The sequence below is a fragment of the Macrotis lagotis genome, chromosome 8 (assembly GCF_037893015.1).
Source record: "Macrotis lagotis isolate mMagLag1 chromosome 8, bilby.v1.9.chrom.fasta, whole genome shotgun sequence".
NCBI lineage: Eukaryota > Metazoa > Chordata > Mammalia > Peramelemorphia > Peramelidae > Macrotis > Macrotis lagotis.
In genome coordinates, this window is record NC_133665.1 from 50,921,556 (window position 1) to 50,941,710 (window position 20,155).

The window sequence follows — 20,155 nt, forward strand, 5'->3', positions numbered from 1 at the left end:
TCAATGTAGCAGAAGATCACATAGCTTTTTAAGCTGCATATCATTCATGTGAATTCAGTCATTTCTCCTCAATCCAATTAGGTCTTTTCTACATTAAAAATAATCTGTTTTCCAGATTTAGTTTCTCAATTTATCTGGAGGGGAGAGTGTATGATGGTGACCATCAGGAGAGAAGGTTGGGCTGGGAGTGGGTGGGATGACTGGAAGACTGACTACACTTTTAATACAACTCCAAGGCAAGGGAAGGCTTCCCCAATAAAGTTAGAGCTGGTAGGAGCAGAATAGGAAGAAAGAGCCTTGTTGGTTCAGCAGCATCAGCTTCTGGAACATTGTTTAGGATCCAATTTTTGTAGACATTGACATTGGTGTAGACTCCAGGCCTAAAAGGACGGGCACAGCTCTCTCCCCAGCTTACAACACCAGCTTGGAACCAGACTCCATTCATGTTGCATACTAGTGGTCCTCCAGAGTCCCCCTGAAGAGGTGAGGGACATGGTTAACCTGGACTATGGGGAAATATGGGAGGAAAGAGTTTAGCAGAGGATCTATGGTTTTTCAGAGCTGGGTTGGAACCCTAGGAAGGGGAGTATGAGGCACTGAATAAGCTGGGAGGGATGCTGTATTAATTTGGCTATTTGCAGTAGAGGAGAAGATGTGAATGAGTGACTCTCAGGTAGGACTTTAGAGAGATAGGTACATCTGGAGTATTTGGGGGTAGGAGAAGCTGCCTGGAAGGGGTCCCAGGAAGCCATCTTACCAGGCAGGAATCCTTCTGGCCATCATAGAAGCCTGCACAAAACATGTCGGAATAGATGATGATCTGAGAGGCAGGGATATTTGTTCCTTCATGGTAATAGTCATCACAGGTTTGGGTATTAATGAGGGGCACCTCTAATTCTTGCAGAGTGTAAGGTGGAGGGAGGTCTATGGAGATGAGAGAGGGAGAAAATGTTAGACAATTTAAAAAGTGGCTGAGTCTGAGATGGGAATAGACGATAGCTATGGTAAAGTAAGATTGTGCTTACTTTTATAGACATGGGTTCAAATCCTGACAGCCATTTAATATTTGTGTGACCTTGGACAAATCATTTAATCTTGCTAGGACTTATTTTTCTCATTTGTAAAATCGGAGAGTTAGACTAGATGACCTCTGAGATTCTTTTTAGCTCTAAATGACCTATAGTTTTTCTTATAACAGTTTTTTTTTTTTTGAGGAGGATAGTATAAGTTTTTAATCTTTATTTTTACAAATGAGTAAACTGAGACTCATAAAGATTTTTGCCCAAAGGCTTAGAGGGGAAGAGCTGGAAGTTGTGATTTTTTAGCCCTGAGGGTCAGGGTTTTTGCCACTGATTAGTTAATTACTTTTTTATTTATCTATTCTATAGAAGACTGAACATATAGTAATCCATACAATTTTTGCGTGGCTTTGCAATGTATTTTTGCTCTAGGCAGCAGATAGAGGGCTAGGATTAAAATCTGGAAGATGTGGATTTGAATCCTTCCTCAGACATTTACTTAACTGTGTGACTCTAGGCAAGATACTTCACTTCTCAACCAGAGTTTCCTCATCTGTAAAATGAGGATGGCAATAGCAAATGAGATAACATTTGTAAATATCATCATAGTAATGGAGCTTAGTAGATGATTAATAAGTAGGCTTGAGGATGGCAGGAGATGTAAAGAGACATAAACTTTAAAGTGCAATATAAATGCTAGCTATAATTGTTATTGCCCTAATCCTGGAATGTTAGATTTAGCAGTGAAGAAAGATCACTGGAGGAAACAATTTCAGTTAAGTAGTTTCTGAATGAAGTCCAAAGCCTGATTGTAAAGGACTGAGAAGTGAGTAAGAGGTGAGAAAGTGGAGAATGGAAATATTGATAACTTATTCTAGAAACCTAACTGAAAGAGAGGAGAAATATAGCTAAAGGGAATGGTAGGGTCAAATGAAGGCTTTTTAAGGATAAGGGAGGATCTAGGCATATTTATAGGCAACAGAGAAGTAACACAGTGTCTAAAAAGAGGTTGCCATTTAGGGAAAGAGAGAGGGAATTATCAAAGGCAGAAAGCTCCCAGAAATGGGTAAGATAGAAAGGATGGTAAGAAGAGGGTCACCCCATCATCTCTGCATCATGATGTCTTAAATGGGCTGTCACTATTCCCTGATTTTAGACTTAACTATACTACTAGCTAACCTGTGATTTTGGACAAGTCCCTCTTTACCCTCTTTTCCCCCTTTATTTTCTCACCTGGAAAGTTAAGAAGTTGAACCAAATGATCACTAAAGCCTCTTTTACTTTTGACACACTGTGATTTTTAAGTGTTTTTCAATAAAGAATTTCTCTTGGACTCTAGTACTCACTTAGAGTCAGCAGAAATAATTTTAACATGGCTTTGTCGAGTCATAAGACTTAAGAGTTCAAAGTAACCTTTTAGATCAGAGGTGTCAGATTCACTTCCACAGGTCACAAGCAGCCTGCAGAACTGGTTGAGCAATGATTAAAATGTAATTGGGAAAAGTATCATAAAATAAATAATGAAACCTAGATACTATTAATTTGTGGTTTTCTGGATCTGATTCTATTTGAGTATGACACCACTGGTCTAGATTAGGTAAGTCAATTTAAGTCAGGGAATAAGGAAGATTTTCCACAGATGGGCCCATATATGAATGACCCTTTGTGGAGGCAGCGTTACCTGACTTCTGATGATATCATGTACTTTATGTGTATTCTTTTTTGGAGATGAGAGGAACACTGTGTTTATAATTTCTCATTTTTTTTTTTGGCAAGGTTATTGGGATACTCAGAGTCACCCAGCTAGTATCAAGTGTCTGAGTCTAGATTTGAGCTCTGGTCCTTCTGACTCCAGGGACAGTGCTCTATCTTCTTCTTCTTCTTTTTTTAAAATAGGTTTTTGCAAGGCAATGGGGTTAAGTGACTTGCCCAAGGTCATACAGCTGGGTAATTAGTAAGTGTTGGAGGTTGGATTTGAACTCAGGTCCTCCTGACTTCAAGGCCAGTGCTCTATCCACTGTGCCACCTAACTGCCCCAGTGCTCTATCTTCTGCACCACCCAGCTTCCCTTCTCATCTTTTCTTTGGAGAGGCAAGGCAATACAATGGGAAGAATGTTGGGTTTTAGAGTCAGCAGTTTTGCACTCTAGTCCTGATGGACATTTGGATAGTTACCTCCTTTCTCTGAACCTCAGTTTCCTCAACTGCATGCTGGGCATAATAATTCTTGGATGACTTATCTCATGGAGTTATTCAGAGGAAAGTCCTCTGTAATTCTACAGGGCTATAAGAAGTTGAAGTTTTAGTGGCGTAGTTTTTCAAAATTTATATATTCTTTACCCCCTGTAAATAAACTTTCAGAAATGAACTCAAGGTCTGAAGGGTGTGGGGACTGTGAGAAGAATAAAAAAGTTAGGACTAGAATATAGCTCCAGAAGCAATGTGAGTAGCAGGAGAAGGGGATAATGAACTAGGGATTGGACCCAGCAAAGTCAAGCAGATTTAGGTGCAAGTCAGGAGAATGAGTGCTTCAAGTTCCAACATCCATTCAAGTCTTCAAAAGTTGTCAAGGACAAAAGTCTCGTGGATCAGTTACAAGAAGATCCTGGATTTCTGTGGAAGATCAATCCATGAGTCCAATTAGCTGAGTAGATTATTGCAGTGCTGCCTGAAAGACCTGTAGCCTAGGAAAGTAGAAAAATTATTTTGATGCCCACCCATTTCTCCTACCCACTCTTACTTTGGCCTTCCCCAATCTGTCCCCAGCCAGTCACCCAGCACAGAGTACTATCAACTAGATGGTCTTCACTGTCTGGGAGGCAGATGGGGAGAATGAGGTTGGTGAAGTTGACTGGTGAGTCCATCTGAATCAGAGCAATGTCCCCAGATCCAAATTCTTCTTGGTAGTTGGGGTGTAGGATGACCCGGCTCACTGTTCGAATCACTACCTCAGGAGGACTGAAGAAGAGGGAGGATGAGAGCGAACCCAGTATTACTGAATACAGTGAAAGATCCGCATTTCTAAGAGAAGAAAAGAGGATAAGAAAAGATGGTTTTGGAGGAATGTGTGTGCATGGTGTGTGTGGTGTGCGGTGTGTGTGTGTGTGTGTGTGTGTGTGTGTGTGTGTGTGTGTGTGTGTATGCTCCCACGGTGCATGTGAGAGTTGGTGGTGGTGGGAAAGCATCAGAGGGAAACTCAATCTCAGAAAAATTTTTAAGGTAGTCTCTGGTGGAAAATGTGGAACACTAGAACTTTGGACCTTGGAAGCTTTTTCAAATGGGCAAGAATTTCTCCAGAGAACAATTTATCTAGAAGCAATGACATGATTGAGACAAATATCTGAAAGAATTAGTAACATTGACCAGTGTAAAGTTTCATTTAAATAGTAACTATTACCATTATTATTGTTTATATAGTATTAACTAATTTTAAATAACACTTTGGTGATTACTACCATAAACAGAAGGTAAGCTATTTTATTCTTGTTTATGTCACACTCTTAATAGCTAACCTTTACACAGAACTTTAATTTTTGCAAATTGTTTTACATGTATTATCTCATTTGATCTTCATAACAACTCTGGGAAGGTATATAATTATCTCTATTTTCCCGATGAAGAAACTGAGAGAAACAGAGGTTAGATATTTTGCCCAAGGTCATTCAGCTAGTAAGTGGTTGAGGCTAGATTCTGGTCTTTCTGACTAGAAGTCCAATACTCTATTCATTGTACCATTTCACATTGTCCCAGGGCAAGCTTCTTCCCTTTCAGTGGATGCATTCCACATGTTTTCCCTTCCTTCTACATCCCTATCTTACAATCTTCCTCCCAACACATGGCACAAAAATTCCTAGTTATTGCTCTGAATGGGTGACAGCTAAGTTTCCTACCAGATTCAAGATGAAATGATCTAATGAATCTATAACCAAGCAATATCAGTCTGTTTTTTTAATTATTATTATTTTTTTGTTGAAGACAACTTTATTTGAGATAAAAACCAAATGAATTTGAGATCTCACTTTTTTCAGAGAGAGAATAAATTTTTTTTTCTTAGGTTTTTGCAAGGCAAATGGGGTTAAGTGGTTTGCCCAAGGCCACATAGCTAGGTAATTATTAAGTGTCTGAGACAGGATTTGAACCCAGGTACTCCTGACTCCAAGGCTGGTGCTTTATCCACTACACCACCTAGCCACCCCTGAGAGAATAAATTTTAATACTAGAGTAAGAGATAATAGCTGAAATTCACATCTGCTTTAAAGTTTGTGAATATTTACATATATACTTATATATTTATTTAAAGTTTGTGAGTATTTCAGATAGATATTTACATTTAAATGCTTATTTACTTATTTTAAGTTTGTGAATATTTTACATATATATTTATATTTAAATACTTATATACTTATTTAAAGTTTGTGAACATTTCAGATAGATATTTGCATTCAAATACTTATTGATACATATAAAATTTGTGAATATTTTACATGTATATTTTCATTTAAATATTTATTTAAAATTTGTGAGTATTTTACATATATTTGCATTTAGATACTTATATACTTATTTAAAGTTTGTATTTCACATATATTTACATTTAAATATTTATTTACTTATATTTTGTATTTCATACCCATATTTACATTTAAATACTTATGTAAAGTTTTTGAATATTTTACATATATATTTACATACCATTACAACTTTGTGAATTACCATATTTTCCCATGTATAAGACATATAAGATCCAAAAAATTTGGGATCTAAAAAGTGCAGTGGTTGTAGATTTTTTTACTCATTTCCTATTTTTTTGTGCTCATTGTTGTAGAAAATGTAGAAATGCCTTAGAAGGAACTGAGGACGAGGCAATATATAAAGACAATGATTCAACATCAAACACAGATGAGGACAAGCTAATGGATGGGAGTTTTGATAGTGATGAGGAGTTGTATGAATTTTATGATGAATAAAACTTGAGTTCAATAACTTTGTGTAGTACATTTTTTTTAAAGTTTTGGGCTCCAAAATTAAGATGCATCTTATATGTGGGAGCATCTTATACATGGGAAAATATGATAGGTGAATCATTACTCTTTTTATAGAAGAGAAAACTGAAAGTCAACTTGTTTTCTGGCTGAACACAATAATTAGTTTTGTTCTTGGCACAGTTTTCTCTGTAGTAATCCTGTGTTCATAGTTATCAAAGTAAGATACTTTGTAAAGTGCTTTGCAAGCCTTAAAAAGCTAGCTATGTTTTTTCTTCTTCTTCTTCTTATTTCTGTGAAAAATAATAGTTAAATATGAGTACATTAATATATTACTTAATTACTAACATGTTTGTAACACTTTAGTAAAGAGAAAAAAATTCATTTTTCATAACAGATCTCTGAAGGAAGGCAATGTAATTTTTTTTCATTGCTATTTTTTACTATAAGGAAACTGAAATGTTAGAAAGAGGATTTCACGATAGTAGATTTAATTGGCATTGGAGCTGGGAAGTCTTTCTGGCATCATAAATGTGTCAGTCTCAGGGTCAAGAGCTAGGCACCTTTGGGTCTGAAAATAGTCTGAATAGGACCCAAGGGGTCATGGATATACCATAAAATTGTCTAAAGATTTACAAAGCACTCTTGTTAGCCTAATTATCTTGCTGTATCTATTAAATTCCAGGACTGTCTCCCTTTGCCCAGGTGCAGCTGGAACCATAAGATAGTAAACTTCACTCCCTCAAACTTGTGGGAAGCCCATGAATATGTGACTCTCTCTGTCTTAGGAAACAAGTTCAGACATAACACAAAGACCTTGACCCTTTTCCTACTCTGTCTAGCCCCCCTATCTATACTGAGCCATACGTTTACATATGTATCAGTATGACAAGACAATATATCTAACTGCTTCTGTATTCTGCTTGCACTCAGTACCACCCCCCCCAAAACACTATAAAACCCTATCCCCCCAAACACTCAGGTACTGTCTGATTTGGGCATTCTTTATCCCCAGACAATCCCCAGGAATAAGGAGCTCCAAATTTATCAAATTCTGGTCTCTGTCTTGCTCTTTGGGTTCGACATTTGGAGGCCCCAGCGAGATCTTGGTGTTTTGTGTCACCAAAGGAGACCACGGGAGCCTTGAGTTTAGATTCAAACGGACTGTCTCTCCCTTTCCTAGGGGAGCCGGCCCCTGATGATGTTCCAGGGCCCCAGGACCAGGTAGACATAGTCTTAGTATGGACCTCTCTTCAACTGCCATCCCCCCATTTGGCCTAAGTGGAGATCCTGTAACACCTCTGGAGGTAAGCTTGTTCTGGTTCTGGGTCTAGACATTTGGTTGCAGGGGAATTCCGTATCAGACGTGATGTCCATGTCCCCTCTTTTGGGTGCTCCTTATGATAGTAAGGAACATGTCTGGTCGGCTTTTGGGAGGGAGAGATTGTCAGATGGGACAATGAAATCTCCCCTCACAGCATTCCTGAGCTGTCAGGAATTTGCCATTGGCCTGTGTTTGTTGATATGTGTTGAGATTGTCAGTTTGGAAAATTCTTTTGTGTTTGTGTGATCTGTGTTTGTGTTTAGATTGTCTATTTGTGTGTTCGGGTTCTTCTATTGATGTGTTAGATGGGGAGAAAAGTTCCCCTAAAATTTTCCTTGGGTTGCCTCATTTAAATTTCTGCTCTTTATTTCTAGGCAGTATTCATCTAATGCCCTTACTGGCTCTCCCCTTGAGCCTGCTTTCTGCCTGTGTCACAGTGGGTAATATGATCCCTCCCTCCTCACCCCTGCGTTGTCTCTTGAGCACTTCCAAGAGGGATTTTTTTATTTTTATTTTAAAAAAAAGGAATGGATTTTGGTGTTAAATTGACTGAGGCCAAACTACTCACCCTGTTACCTTACTATTATGAGAAGGGCCCCCCCATTCCCTGTTTATGTTCCCTTCTCTTTCCCATTCTCCTTGATTCTGTGCTGCCAGAGTGTTTCCCCCTCCTTCCCCCTTTCAGGAGAGAGAGTTACTTCAGGAAGAATTAGTAAAGTAAGTGTTAAAAGGGACCTTATTTTGAAGTTAAAGAAGCAGTAAAAGAGACAGAGAATATTACTAAATATGTTAAACAAAGAAATCATAGAAAGGAATGCTATATTAATTTGAAAATAGGGAAAATAAATTTCAGAAAGATAAGAGAGTTATAGTGTATAATGTGTTAAAGTGTTATAATGTGGTTACCAAGATATGCCTGTATAGGGGAAACTAAATAGTTAATCTTTTTTTCAGAGTGATATGACATCATTAGAGCTTCAGGAGTTTATCATTATAGATTTAGATATTGTTAGTTATTACAGAAAATTATGGGACATGCAAAGATTGAAGAATAGAAGACCAACCCCTCCAGAAAGAATCTAGGATGGTCTCTCTATAAAAGTTATTCAGTTTACTCTATTTGAAAAACAGGGGGCAGGGAATATTCTAATTGGGCTAAGGGATTTTTGAATGACTGCCTTCTCCAGGATTTTAGCAGTTATAATCAAGAAATGTTAAATATTAAAACCTTGGAATGGAAAATGTATTGTGAAAAGTGGAATCATATCTGTGGTTTATATAGCTGTACAAGCTATGTGATTCTAGTTCAGAATAGTATGAATTAAAGTCAAGAAGAGCTAATGAAAAGGAATTGTGGAAAATGTGAGTTGTATAGTTTGAGTAAGAGATTCTGAAAGTACTGGAAAGAAAATCCAGACATAGAGACAATTGGGGTTTTTTGAACCATTTGTTAAGTATGGAAAGTGGTAAAAGTATGTAGACAGAAGATTTGAGCATGATTGACTTCGTACACCAAAGATGGATTTTGGGAACTTTGGAAATTGGTGTACAAATCATTATAAGAAAAGAAGAAAGTATAGAACTATAAGTCTATAGGGAGATATGTGTTTATATGAGGTTGGGGTGATTTAAAATTGCATTAAATTTGTACTTTTTGCAATGTTTAGCAGTGAATTGATTGAAAAGTAATAAACCCCATACAATGAAAAGTTTAATATGAAAGCAATTTCTAGGTAAATGTTAATTTTATTATGTTATTATTGATCCTATAATGTATTAATCTAAAGATACATGTAAATTGAATTAAGGGGTTTGTAAAAATATGTTTGAGTTTGGATTCTGATGTTTTATGGTCCCTCCAGAGTCATGGGAATCAGGACAGACTTGTGAGTTCTGTGTTCTTAAGCTTTAGGATAACTAAAAAAGGGGAAGGTAATATTTTACACTGATTGGGATATAGTTCATGTCTTTGGGAAAAATCTGGAGTGAGTGAGTAATGATAGACAGTAAAGGTAAAGAATTAGTACATATCACTTTGATATCTCAAATTGTGGGGAATCTCTAATTCCCAGAACATAGAATATTCTAATATTAAGAATTGTTGGTCAGTGAGGATAGAAAATTCTTATAAATGAGAGCATTGAGAAGTTAGAATTGCACTGATAAAGATAAAAAGAATTTATAAACTTTTTAGGCTTTTGAAAAGAAAATGATTTAAGGCTAATTTGAAAATGACTTTTGGAATTTAAGAGAAGTATGAAGAAAATCTTGTAGTCACAAGAAGGGATTTTTTGCAACAATTAATTCTTCGTATTTTAAAGTTTTAGGAAGTAAAGAAACCATACATGCAATTGAAATATGCTGTGTACAATTAGTAAACTTTGTATAAGAACAGTTTGAGCTATACTTTTTGAGATTTTAAAATTATTTTGTAATAACAAATGAATTCAAGTTTCATCTATCACAAAAGATTTTGTTATGAGAAAAAAAAACACTAGAGAATACCTTGCCAATGGGTTATAGTTCTAAAGGTCTTTTTGGCCCAGAAAATTTGTGAAAGGCTTTGTTTTTTTCACCTCATGTTTATGAAAGGGAATATTGATATGTGAGATCAATATAGATTATTTATTACCTGTTAAAAAGAAGAAATTATACATCTAACTGTAACACTGTCATGAGTAATAAGTGTACATTGGGCTTTTGAAATTATTGTATAAAACTAACATTGATAGAGGATCTTATTTTCTCTTTTTTTTTTTTTTACTTTTTTTATTAGGTTTTTTTGCAAAGAAAATGGGGTTAAGTGGCTTGCCCAAGGCCACACAGCTAGGTAAATATTAAGTGTCTGAGATCATATTTGAACCCAGGTACTCCTGACTCCAGGGCTGGTGCTTTATCCACTGTACCACCTAGCCACCCCTGAGGATCTTATTTTCTTTGAAAATAGAAGTGTATTTGGAAGAAGAGATAGCATAAGTTATAAAGCAAAAATTCAGAAGAGGTTTGTTTGTAAAAGATACTTAATTATAAGGTTAACTTTAAGAGAACCTGTTGTTTTATGGTACTTTAAGAGAATGAGATGTCAGCATGCTATGTTTCATGTAGGTTAAGAATTTAATGTTTACATTATATCTTAACTACAAGATACTTTTTTTTTGCAAGGCAAATAGGGTTAAGTGGCTTGCCCAAGGCCACACAGCTAGGTAATTATTAAGTGTCTGAGGCTGGATTTGAACTCAGGTACTCCTGACTCCAGGGCTAGTGTTCTATCCACTGCACCACCTAGCCGCCCTTAAGATACCCTTTTCAATAATATTGAATAAATGTGAGGGGCTTTGGAAAATGATTAGGAAATTAAAAATTATGTAACCCTAATTAGATGACTTATCAGTAAGTAAGATTGAGGGGTGTTATCAAACATGTGATCTGCTTTGGGAAATATAAACTATTTTATTGTAATGATGTCAAAGCTGGAATTAATGATTGTTAATGAGGGAAATTATCAAAGCATGACCCTCTGGGTTCCCTGAAATTTTAAATGATGTGTTGGACCTTGCTCCAGATCTGTAGGTTCAGGTATAAATGTAATAATGGAAAGATTATTTTGTGAATTCTAGTTCTTAATGTGTTACACTTATTACTGTTTTGTTAAATTTAGAGACCTTAGTCCCTGAATTTCCAAACCCCATCTCCCCACCCCTGTCACCAGGTCCTGTCTGTTCCCCCTTGGAAGATTCCTTCGCTAGATCAAAAGGGGGGAATACAAAAGCAGCGAAGGTAATGAACATTCCTAGACCTGGCTCCCCTTCCCCCTGAACCAGCCTACTCTCCCCTCGGAAGATTCCTTCGCTGAATAAAAAAGGGAGAAAAGGTAGCAGAAGGATGGTGGGGAACTGGTAGAAAAATTTTTATCTCAAAAACAATAGAAAGAGAGACAGTAAAAGCGCCTGCAGCAGGTTTTGAGTATCTCTTGGTTTTTGTTGACACATTTTCAGAATGGGAAGAAGCTAATGAAACAGCCTTGGAAGTAGTTAAAAATTCTAAATGAGCCCCTTCCAGATTTGATCTCCTGCTAGAAATCAGTTCAGACAATGGCTATGTGATTCTAGTTCAGAATAGTATGAATTAAAGTCAAGAAGAGCTAATGAAAAGGAATGGTGGAAAATCCAGATACTGGGAAAACTTGAGTGCTTTTTGAATGTTTAGAAAGTAACCCTATTTAATGTATTCTGATGACAGGGACACTCAGAGTACATATATGTGATATATGTATAAGGAAGGGAGCTTATTGATTGTGCCCCCCCCAATCTAAATTGTGAAGTGGATTCACTTGGAGATTTAAGTAGGTAAAACAACTATTTTAGATCACGGGACTTTTAATGAATTTTCTTTTTATATCAGATACCAGGATGGTCAGCAAAAGGAAATGCTACTGGGTAAATGTTATGTTCTTGCAGCCAAGGAAGCCAAGATGTCAGGTGACTGGGATGGGCAGCCAGAGGGGCAACTTCTCAATATGGCTGAGGTTGGACCCCTTTGACTTGATTTCCCCAAAATGACATTTGGATAATGTCTCACCTGTAAGAATAAATCTGGCCTAAGACATTTGACTTACCCATGTGACCTCTGCCTGGGCACTGTCCTGGATCTTTATAGTTAGTTACTAAGAAAATTAGAAAAAGAAATTTTAGGTGAATTGGATCTAATAGCCAGAGATAGGTTGGGTGTGTTAGGTATGTGGCTCTGACACCTGCTAGCAGCTACATGTTAAGATAGGGATTAAGTTTCTTTAATTTTTAGAAGGGATATTTAGGTAAGAAGAAAAATGGGAAATTCTTAGGATAATTATAGCTTTAAGGCCTAGCTTAAGGAAAGGAGTGTAAGTCAGATAAGTATATCAGGGAAAGGAAAATCAATGGTATACTTATTTTGAAAAATTTCATTTTGGTTAAGGATGTTTGAGCCATTATCGCAATAAGAGCAAAGGCTAAGATTGTTTTATTTTAAACTATATGCTGAGTACTCTGAACTAAGATGATTGTTGAATGTATGTTACAAGCTTAAGACAGTATGGCAATTCTCATTGGGAGTTTGCTCATATAGTAAAACACTAACGAAAGTTTATTGTGTTAAAGTTAAGAATGTGCATCAATATAGCAATAAGGCAAAATGTAAATTGCAATAAGCTCCAAAATCTCCTTGTCTTGTGATGAAAATATGTGTTTTGATCTGAATAAAATGTTAAGCAGTTTCTTTACCAGAAGACAAAGTCTCAGCTAGTTGCCTGAGCTGGAGAGGACTTTTTGGAACAGATTCAGAAGCAGAAGGACATCGGAGATCTCCAGGAGAGAAGAGAAGAGAGGAGAGACACTGGACCAGTTCATCTCTACCATTTCTCACCTATGTATACATTGTGTAGTCAAGGGATCTGTTTTTGTAACCTCCCTTTGATAATGTAAGTGTGACACCCCTACTTATCGCTTCTCCTTATGAAAAGGAGGAGAGGCAGGGTGCAGATGTTCTCCATTGAAAGAAAAAGAGGGAGACTATTGGGTAGTATGTTTATATTCTATCTAAGGAGAGTTATCTCTGATTTAGCTGGACTGTACAACTTAAAGAGATAGGTGGATTGAGATGTAATGATGATACCTGGATCCTTTGTAAAGATGCTTGTAGTTCATGCTCAAGCAGGTTATGAAGATGACAACTCAAGGATTTGAGTTATTTTGAAAAAAAAAGTGGGGAATGAAGTACAATATCAATGTTTGTGAAATTCCTGTATAGAAAGGGGTCCCTGACATCCTTCTGGGCCCTGAGAAATTCCTTAGAAATATAACTTTGGCTAGGCACCTTTGGGTCTGAAAATAGTCTGAATAGGACCCAAGGAGTCATGGATATACCATAAAATCTAAAGATTTACAAAGCACCCTTGTTAGCCTAATTATCTTGCTGTATCTGTTAAATTCCAGGACTGCCTCCCCCTTCCCCAGATGTGGCTGGAACCATAAGATAATAAATTTCACTCCTCCAAACCTGTGGGAAGCCCTTGAATATGGCACTCCCTTTGTCTCAGGAAACAAGTTCAGACATAACACAAAAACCTTGACCCTTTTCCTACTCTGTCTAGCCCCCCTATCTATACTGAGCCATATGTTTACATATGTTTGTATTAGTATGACAAGACAATATTTCTAACTGCTGTCTTTGCTTCTGTATCCTGCTTGCTCTCAGTACCCCCCCTCAAAACATTATGAAAACCCTATCCCCTGAACACTCAGGTACTGTCTGATTTGGGTATTCTTTATCCCCAGACAGCCCCAGGAATAAAGATCTCCAAACTTATCATTTCTGGTCTCTGTCTCGCTCTTTGGGTTCAACAAATCAATGGCAGATGATGAGATCACAAAGCAAAAATAGTAGAGAAGGAAAAAGGAAGAGGGTCTAGGACTAATCCTGTGAGACATTCACAGACAGTGAGCATGAAATTGAAGAGCCATCAGATTGTAGGAGAATCAGGAGAGAGCAGAACTACAAAAGCCTAGAGAGAAGACAGTATCAAGGAGTTAGTGATTGACAGTGTCAAAACCTACAGAGAGGTCAAGAAGATGAGGACTGAGGAAAAGGCCATTAGATTTGACAATTAAGAGAGTAGTTTCAGTTGAATTGAGGTAGGAATTCAGACTATAGAGAATGAAGAAGAGTAAGAAGGAAAGGGAGTAGAGTTACCTATATTGAAGATAGTTTTCTTAAGGTGTTTAGTCACATAAGAGAAGAGAAAAAGGGATGATAGATAGGGAATGAATGGATGAGGGTTTTTTTGAAGATGGAGCATGTTTACAGGCATGGAGGGAAACAGCCAGGGAGAAGAAAAGTGAGAGAGTGAGTATTTCAGAGGGGTCAATCTGTTGGAGAAGACAGGATAGAATGTAGAGGCAAGGAAGAAGGAGGAGGGAGTAGCAGAAGGCATGTAAATTGATGTGAGATGAGAAAAAGAGGCACTCTTGACAAGTAGCTTCAATTTTTTCCAGTAAAATTTAAGGTGTTTCTTAACTGGAATGGTAGGAAGAGGGAGAGCCATGAGAGATTTGAGGAGGACTTCTTAGCAAAACAAGGGTCTTTCCATCTGAACCCTTCTCAAGTCCCATACATTGGCATGAAGGGATAGCCATGGAGTTTAAGCATTGGTGACTAGAGATATATGCCTTTAACATGTAAAGTTTTTCTTTTTTTGTCTTCCTTGCCCACACTATCCAGATCCCTAGGGCCATGTACTACAAGTTGAACCAAGGGAAAAAAGAGATCAGAGGAGCGAAAGAGGAAAATCAAGGTCTAGTTGATTTTTTCCCCTTGCTCTTTTTGCAGGCAGATAGGCAGATGAAGTACTGGGGCAGGAGCAGGAGGCTTCCTAGGATTGGGTAGGAGGATTACAGGGGAGCTGCTGTGGAAGTACTGCTGAGAGGATTAGGAAAGGGGCAGCTAGGTAGTATAGCAGAAAAAGTACCAGCCCTGGAGTTAGGAGGATCTGAGTTAAAATAGTGCCTCAAACACTTGATATTTACAAGCTGTGTTACCTTGGGCAAGTCACTTAACCCCATTGCCCCTCAAAATAAAAACAAACAAAAAAGGAAAATGAGAGGATTGAGAAGAGCATTAGAGAGGGGGAAACCAAATTAGTAGAATTACTTTCTTTTCCTGTCAAATTAGAACCTCCCAGAAAGAGTAGAGGGAAAGGGAATGGGAAGAGAAAGAAAAGGAAGAAGGAAGAAAGAGTAGCTGTTGTGGGAAAAGCTTCCCTCTCAACCTCACACTGTTAAGGGATGTAGATCCTGGATAACCCCTATTAAAAGAGATCTGCTACCTGAGTATACTTGGCCCAGTATACTTGGTTTATGTGAATATTAAACCTATTCTGCTTATATAGAGGTGTATTTCAGTGTCCTAAGCCTAGAATTGTCCTCACTCTGGATATGGAGAGAAGTTCTCAAAATGCATCATAGAGTACCTTCCCTCCTCCAGCTCAGAATGGATACTCACCCATTTAAACAATGGGCAGCTGTTAGCACCCAGTCTGGAGAAATGAGCGATCCACCACACACATGGACATTATTCTCTTGAAGACTGACTTGCCATGGCCACTGTCCTAACTGGGCATTCTGCCCTGAGACAATTCGATTTCCACCTTGGGGACGTCCACACACTTCTGAAAGAGAGTAGTCAGGAAAGCTTCAGCTTTCCCTCTTCTTTGAACCTCCAAGTAACCTACCCATGGATCTCTGGATTTTGATATCTTCTGCCTCCCCCCAACTGCCGTTCAGAGCCCAGGTATCCAGGACCTCCCCTCCTCCCAAGTTTAATCTCCTCCTCTCTCCAGCACACCACTCAGATAAGAGTCCTACCTGAAACCATGTTTCTCTCAATTGTATGTGAAAAAGAGGAAGAAGATGTGAAGTTGCTCTCTGTGAGGGGCTCACTCAGCACCCCAACCAAGATGGACAGCAGCAGGAGAGCTTGACAAGAAGCACCCATTATCCCTTCTTTGGTGCTAATCCTTCCTTATGTTAGGTTATATATCCGGTTCTCAGAGAAAGAGATTAGGGAAATGAGACCAGTTTATTGCTTTACCTTTACTGGTTGAGGGTGGAGATAAATAGAGGGTGGATTCTTTTCTCTTCTTTATACCCTAAAAACCTATGAAACAGAAACCAATAAGTCCTTGGTGTTTGTTGAGAGAAATAAGGAAGAAAAAAATAGATATTTATCTTAAAATTTTCCAGTTATTTAAAAAATATTTTCTATTTAAATACATAAACATGACAAGGTTTTGGCTTAATGCTCCTTCTCTTCCAATATGTGCAGGTTTTGTGGAGTCACCAACTTTCTTTCTATTTGCTACTGGCTTATTTTTCCTTTGTCACTCTCTTCCAGGTTCTAAGGCTTTCATGATCTGATATTTCCTCATTAATACTAAAATTGCACCATCTCTTATTAAGTAATCAAATAGATTTGAACCTTTGCCCCAGTTTATTATGTATTATTTAGTATTTATTTGAGTTGACATTTTTATGAAATGTTTATTTAACAGGTCAACTACTCCTCCCCCATCCCAAACTGGAGTTTCTTCTTGTTTCTATGCTGTGTGTGTGTGAGTAATGACAAAAACAGTTGCTGACAAAGCTAAACAGAACTATTTCAAAAGGGTATGGATAATAGTGACTTTAGCTTTTTTGTTCCCTAAAGGTAAAATAAAACACACACACACACACACACACACACACACACACGTACACACACACATACATGTAGACACGTCCTCTAAAGGTTAAAACAATGTTTAGATACACTAAATAAGTTCAATTGAGATCTGACCATTGGCACAACTAGGAAACACAAAGGATCATGGCAGTAGGAACTTTGTCCTGTGACTCAAAAATGTTTTGCTCTTCTGAGTCTCTGACCTTGGAGATGAAATATAAAATCATTCACATGTAATATGTCATAAATTCATCAAAGTTGGCTTGTATTTTCCCTCATTTTCAATTAAGCTTCATAGATTCTTCCCAACTACATGAGACCCAAAAGAAAACATATTCTCACTGCATAAAATTGGATTTTCCAACTATAGTGTAATAACTTGGAGTGGCTAGAAACTTGCTCTTCCTAGGAGGTATTAAACTGAGAGAAATGATTATTAATATTCAATGATTTGATAAAATCCAGAGTTCCCCCTTTTTCTACATTCCTTATTTCAAAATTCAGTCTCTTGAAGGACACTATTGATAATGAAATTGAATTAAGTCTCTTCAGTCTTGGCCAAATTCCACCCAATCTTCTCAGGTTTCAGTGGCAGGAAACTCTTTGAATAGATTAATTACTTAAGACTGGATAATTTAGAAGCAAATGACATAATCAAAATTGATTAGAATAGACCCAGTCTCTCATTATAATATTCATTCTCATTAATTTTTTTTGTCAGGTAAATTTTTGTTTAATTTTTAAAAATGAAATATATATAATATATACATGTATATTAAACATTTTTAAGCAAACATCTAACAAGTAAAATTTAGGGTTTTATGAAATGATATTGGATGATAATTGACTTTCAAAAAGGATTCCCTTCCTATACTTTTATTTATTTTTTATTTTTTTATTTTGTTTTACTCTTTTATTTAATATTTATTCTCATTTTGTACAAATAATGTTTTTTATACATTAATAAAATATTCTTGTTTAAGAGTAAACAAAATACCCCCTCCCCCATAAATATAGACTCACTTGAGCGATAAAGAGGAGAGAAAAAATTAAAATTAAAAAAATAATAGTAATAATTGTAGGTATGGCCAGGTGGTGCAATGTATGGAGCACCAGCCCCGGAGCCATGAGTGCCCAAGCCCACAGCTGTCCCCATACACCCAACAATCACCCAGCCATGTGACATGCAAGCCACCCCAACCTCACTGACCTGCAAAAACCAAAAAAAAAAAAGAAAAAAAGACCCAAAATAAAATAAAATAGTAATAATAGTAGGGGTGGCTGGGTGGTGGACAGAGCATTGGCCCTTGAGCCAGGAGCACCCAGGTCTAAATCTGGCCCCAGACACCCAACAATCCCCCTGCTATGTGGCCCCAGGCAGGCCACACAACCCCATTTGCCCTGCACCCTCCCCCAAATAATAATAATAAAAAATGTGCTTGAGTCTTTGTTCCAATACCAACAACTCTGTCATGGGTGGATCACATTCTTTATGATAAGTCCATCACAAAAGTTACTTCCATATTTTTCCACTGTTGCCATTGCTGATCACAACTCCCTCCTTTCATATTTCTCCACTACCATGTACTATATTTTCTCTCTCCTTTCACTCTGACTCTGCTGTAGGGCAGCTGAGTGGTGCAGCAGACAGATCCCTGGTCCTGGGGCCAAGAGGCCCAGAGCCCCCCATACCACCCCTTAGGCCCAACATCTGCCTGGCCCTATGGTCCCAGACAGGCCATCCAATCCCAGCCCCTTGCAAGAAGTAAAAAGGAAAATGTGTTATATCTGACCACTCCAGATGCCCATTGAGTATATATGCTGTTTCCTCTCCTAACCACCTCTCATGAGAGCGAAGATTCCCTCATTTCCCCTTGCCTTCCCCCTTTCCATATCATTGCAATAGCTCATTGTAATAAAGAAAAATCTTATTATATGAAATATCTTGGCCTATTCCCCCTCTCCTTTTTCTTTCTCCCATTACATTTCCATTTTTTCTATTGACTCCATTTTTATACCATATTTTATCTTCAAATTCAGCTTTCTCCTGTGCTTCAACTATGAAAGCTCCCTCTGCCTGCTCTATTAACTGAGAAGGTTCATATGAGTATTATTAGTGACATTTTTCTATACAGGAATACATGCAGTTCATCATCATCAAGTCCCTTATATTTTCCCCCTCTCCTCCAATCTCCATGCTTCACCTGAGTCCTGTATCTGAAGATCAAACCTTCTGTTCAGTTCTGGTCATTCTAACAGGAACATTTGAAATTCCCCTGGTTCATTGAAAGTCCATCTTTTTCCCTGGAAGAGGACATTCAGCCTTGCTGGGTAGTTGATTCTTGTCATTCTAAGCTCTTTTGCCTTCCGGTATATTATATTCCAAGCCCTATGAGCTTCCAATGTAGTTGCTGCTAAGTCCTTTGTGATCCTGATTGCAGCTTCATGATATTTGAACTATGTCCTTTTGGCTGCTTGTAATATTTTCTCTTTTACTTGGGAGTTCTGGAATTTGGCTATAATATTCCTGGGGGTTGGTTTTTTGGGATCTCTTTCTCGGGGGGATCGGTGGATTCTCTCCATTTCTATTTTGCCCTCTGCTTCTAGAATATCAGGGCAATTTTCCTGTAGTAATTCTTTGAAAATGATGTCAAGGTTCTTTTCCTGATCATGACTTTCAGATATTCCAATAATTTTTAAATTATCTTTCCTAAATCTGTTTTCCATATCAGTTGTTTTTTCATTGAGATGTTTCACATTTTCTTCTAATTTTTCATTCTTTTGGTTTTGAAGTATTGATTCCTGGTTTCTCATAAATTCATCAATCTCCCTGAGTTCTATTCTTTGTCTGAAGGATTTGTTTTCCTCAGAGAGTTTTCTTATCTCTTTTTGCATCTGTCCAATTTTGCTTTTTAAAGCATTCTTCTCCTCAATAACTTTTTGAACTGTTTTATCCATTTGACCTAAGCTGGTTTTTAGCATGCTATTTTCTTCAGCATTTTTTGGATTTCCTTGACTAGGCTGCTGACTTCATTTTCATGTTTTTCCTGCATCTCTCTCATTTCTTTTTCCAGTTTTGATCTATTACATACTACCTATATGAACTTGGGTAAATCTCTTAACTTCTTTGGTTTGAGTTTCAACTGTAAAGTGAAAAGTTTGTGCTCAGGGGTAGGCTGGCAAACATTTAAAAACCATGTATGACAGACTTGAAGTTTAATTTGTAATCAAATTTTTTCCACGATTGTCTTAAGGAATGATGATCAATGACATAAGAAACCAATTCCTGCTTTGTAGTATTTGCCAATTTCTGAGGTGTAAATGCTCACACCAAATATTTAACAACTGGCTCCTCTGTTCAATTCTGGCTCCAGCACCTTCCTTCCCCTCCCCATCTTCACCCCATTTGCACTTTCTGTTGTTCAGTTGTTCAATCATATCTAGCTATTAGTGACCAGATTTGCGGTTTTCTTGGCAAAGACTTGGAGAGGCTTATCATTTCCTTCTCCAGTTCATGTTACAGGTGAGGAAACAGAGGCAAACAGGATTAAATGACTTTCCCAGGCTCACATACTAGTA

The 20,155-nt window shown here is 37.5% G+C and overlaps 1 protein-coding gene across 1 annotated transcript; it reads right to left on the minus strand.

The window, feature by feature from the left end:
* Positions 1 to 186: 186 nt before the first annotated feature.
* On the minus strand, positions 187 to 15,850 carry LOC141496456 (tryptase gamma-like). Its single transcript, XM_074198990.1, has 4 exons — positions 15,721 to 15,850; positions 15,359 to 15,524; positions 10,987 to 11,173; positions 187 to 475 (listed from the first exon to the last, which is right to left on the minus strand). Exons 1-4 carry the CDS (start codon positions 15,848 to 15,850, stop codon positions 221 to 223), a joined length of 738 nt encoding a protein of 245 aa, XP_074055091.1. The 3' UTR covers positions 187 to 220.
* Positions 15,851 to 20,155: the final 4,305 nt, after the last annotated feature.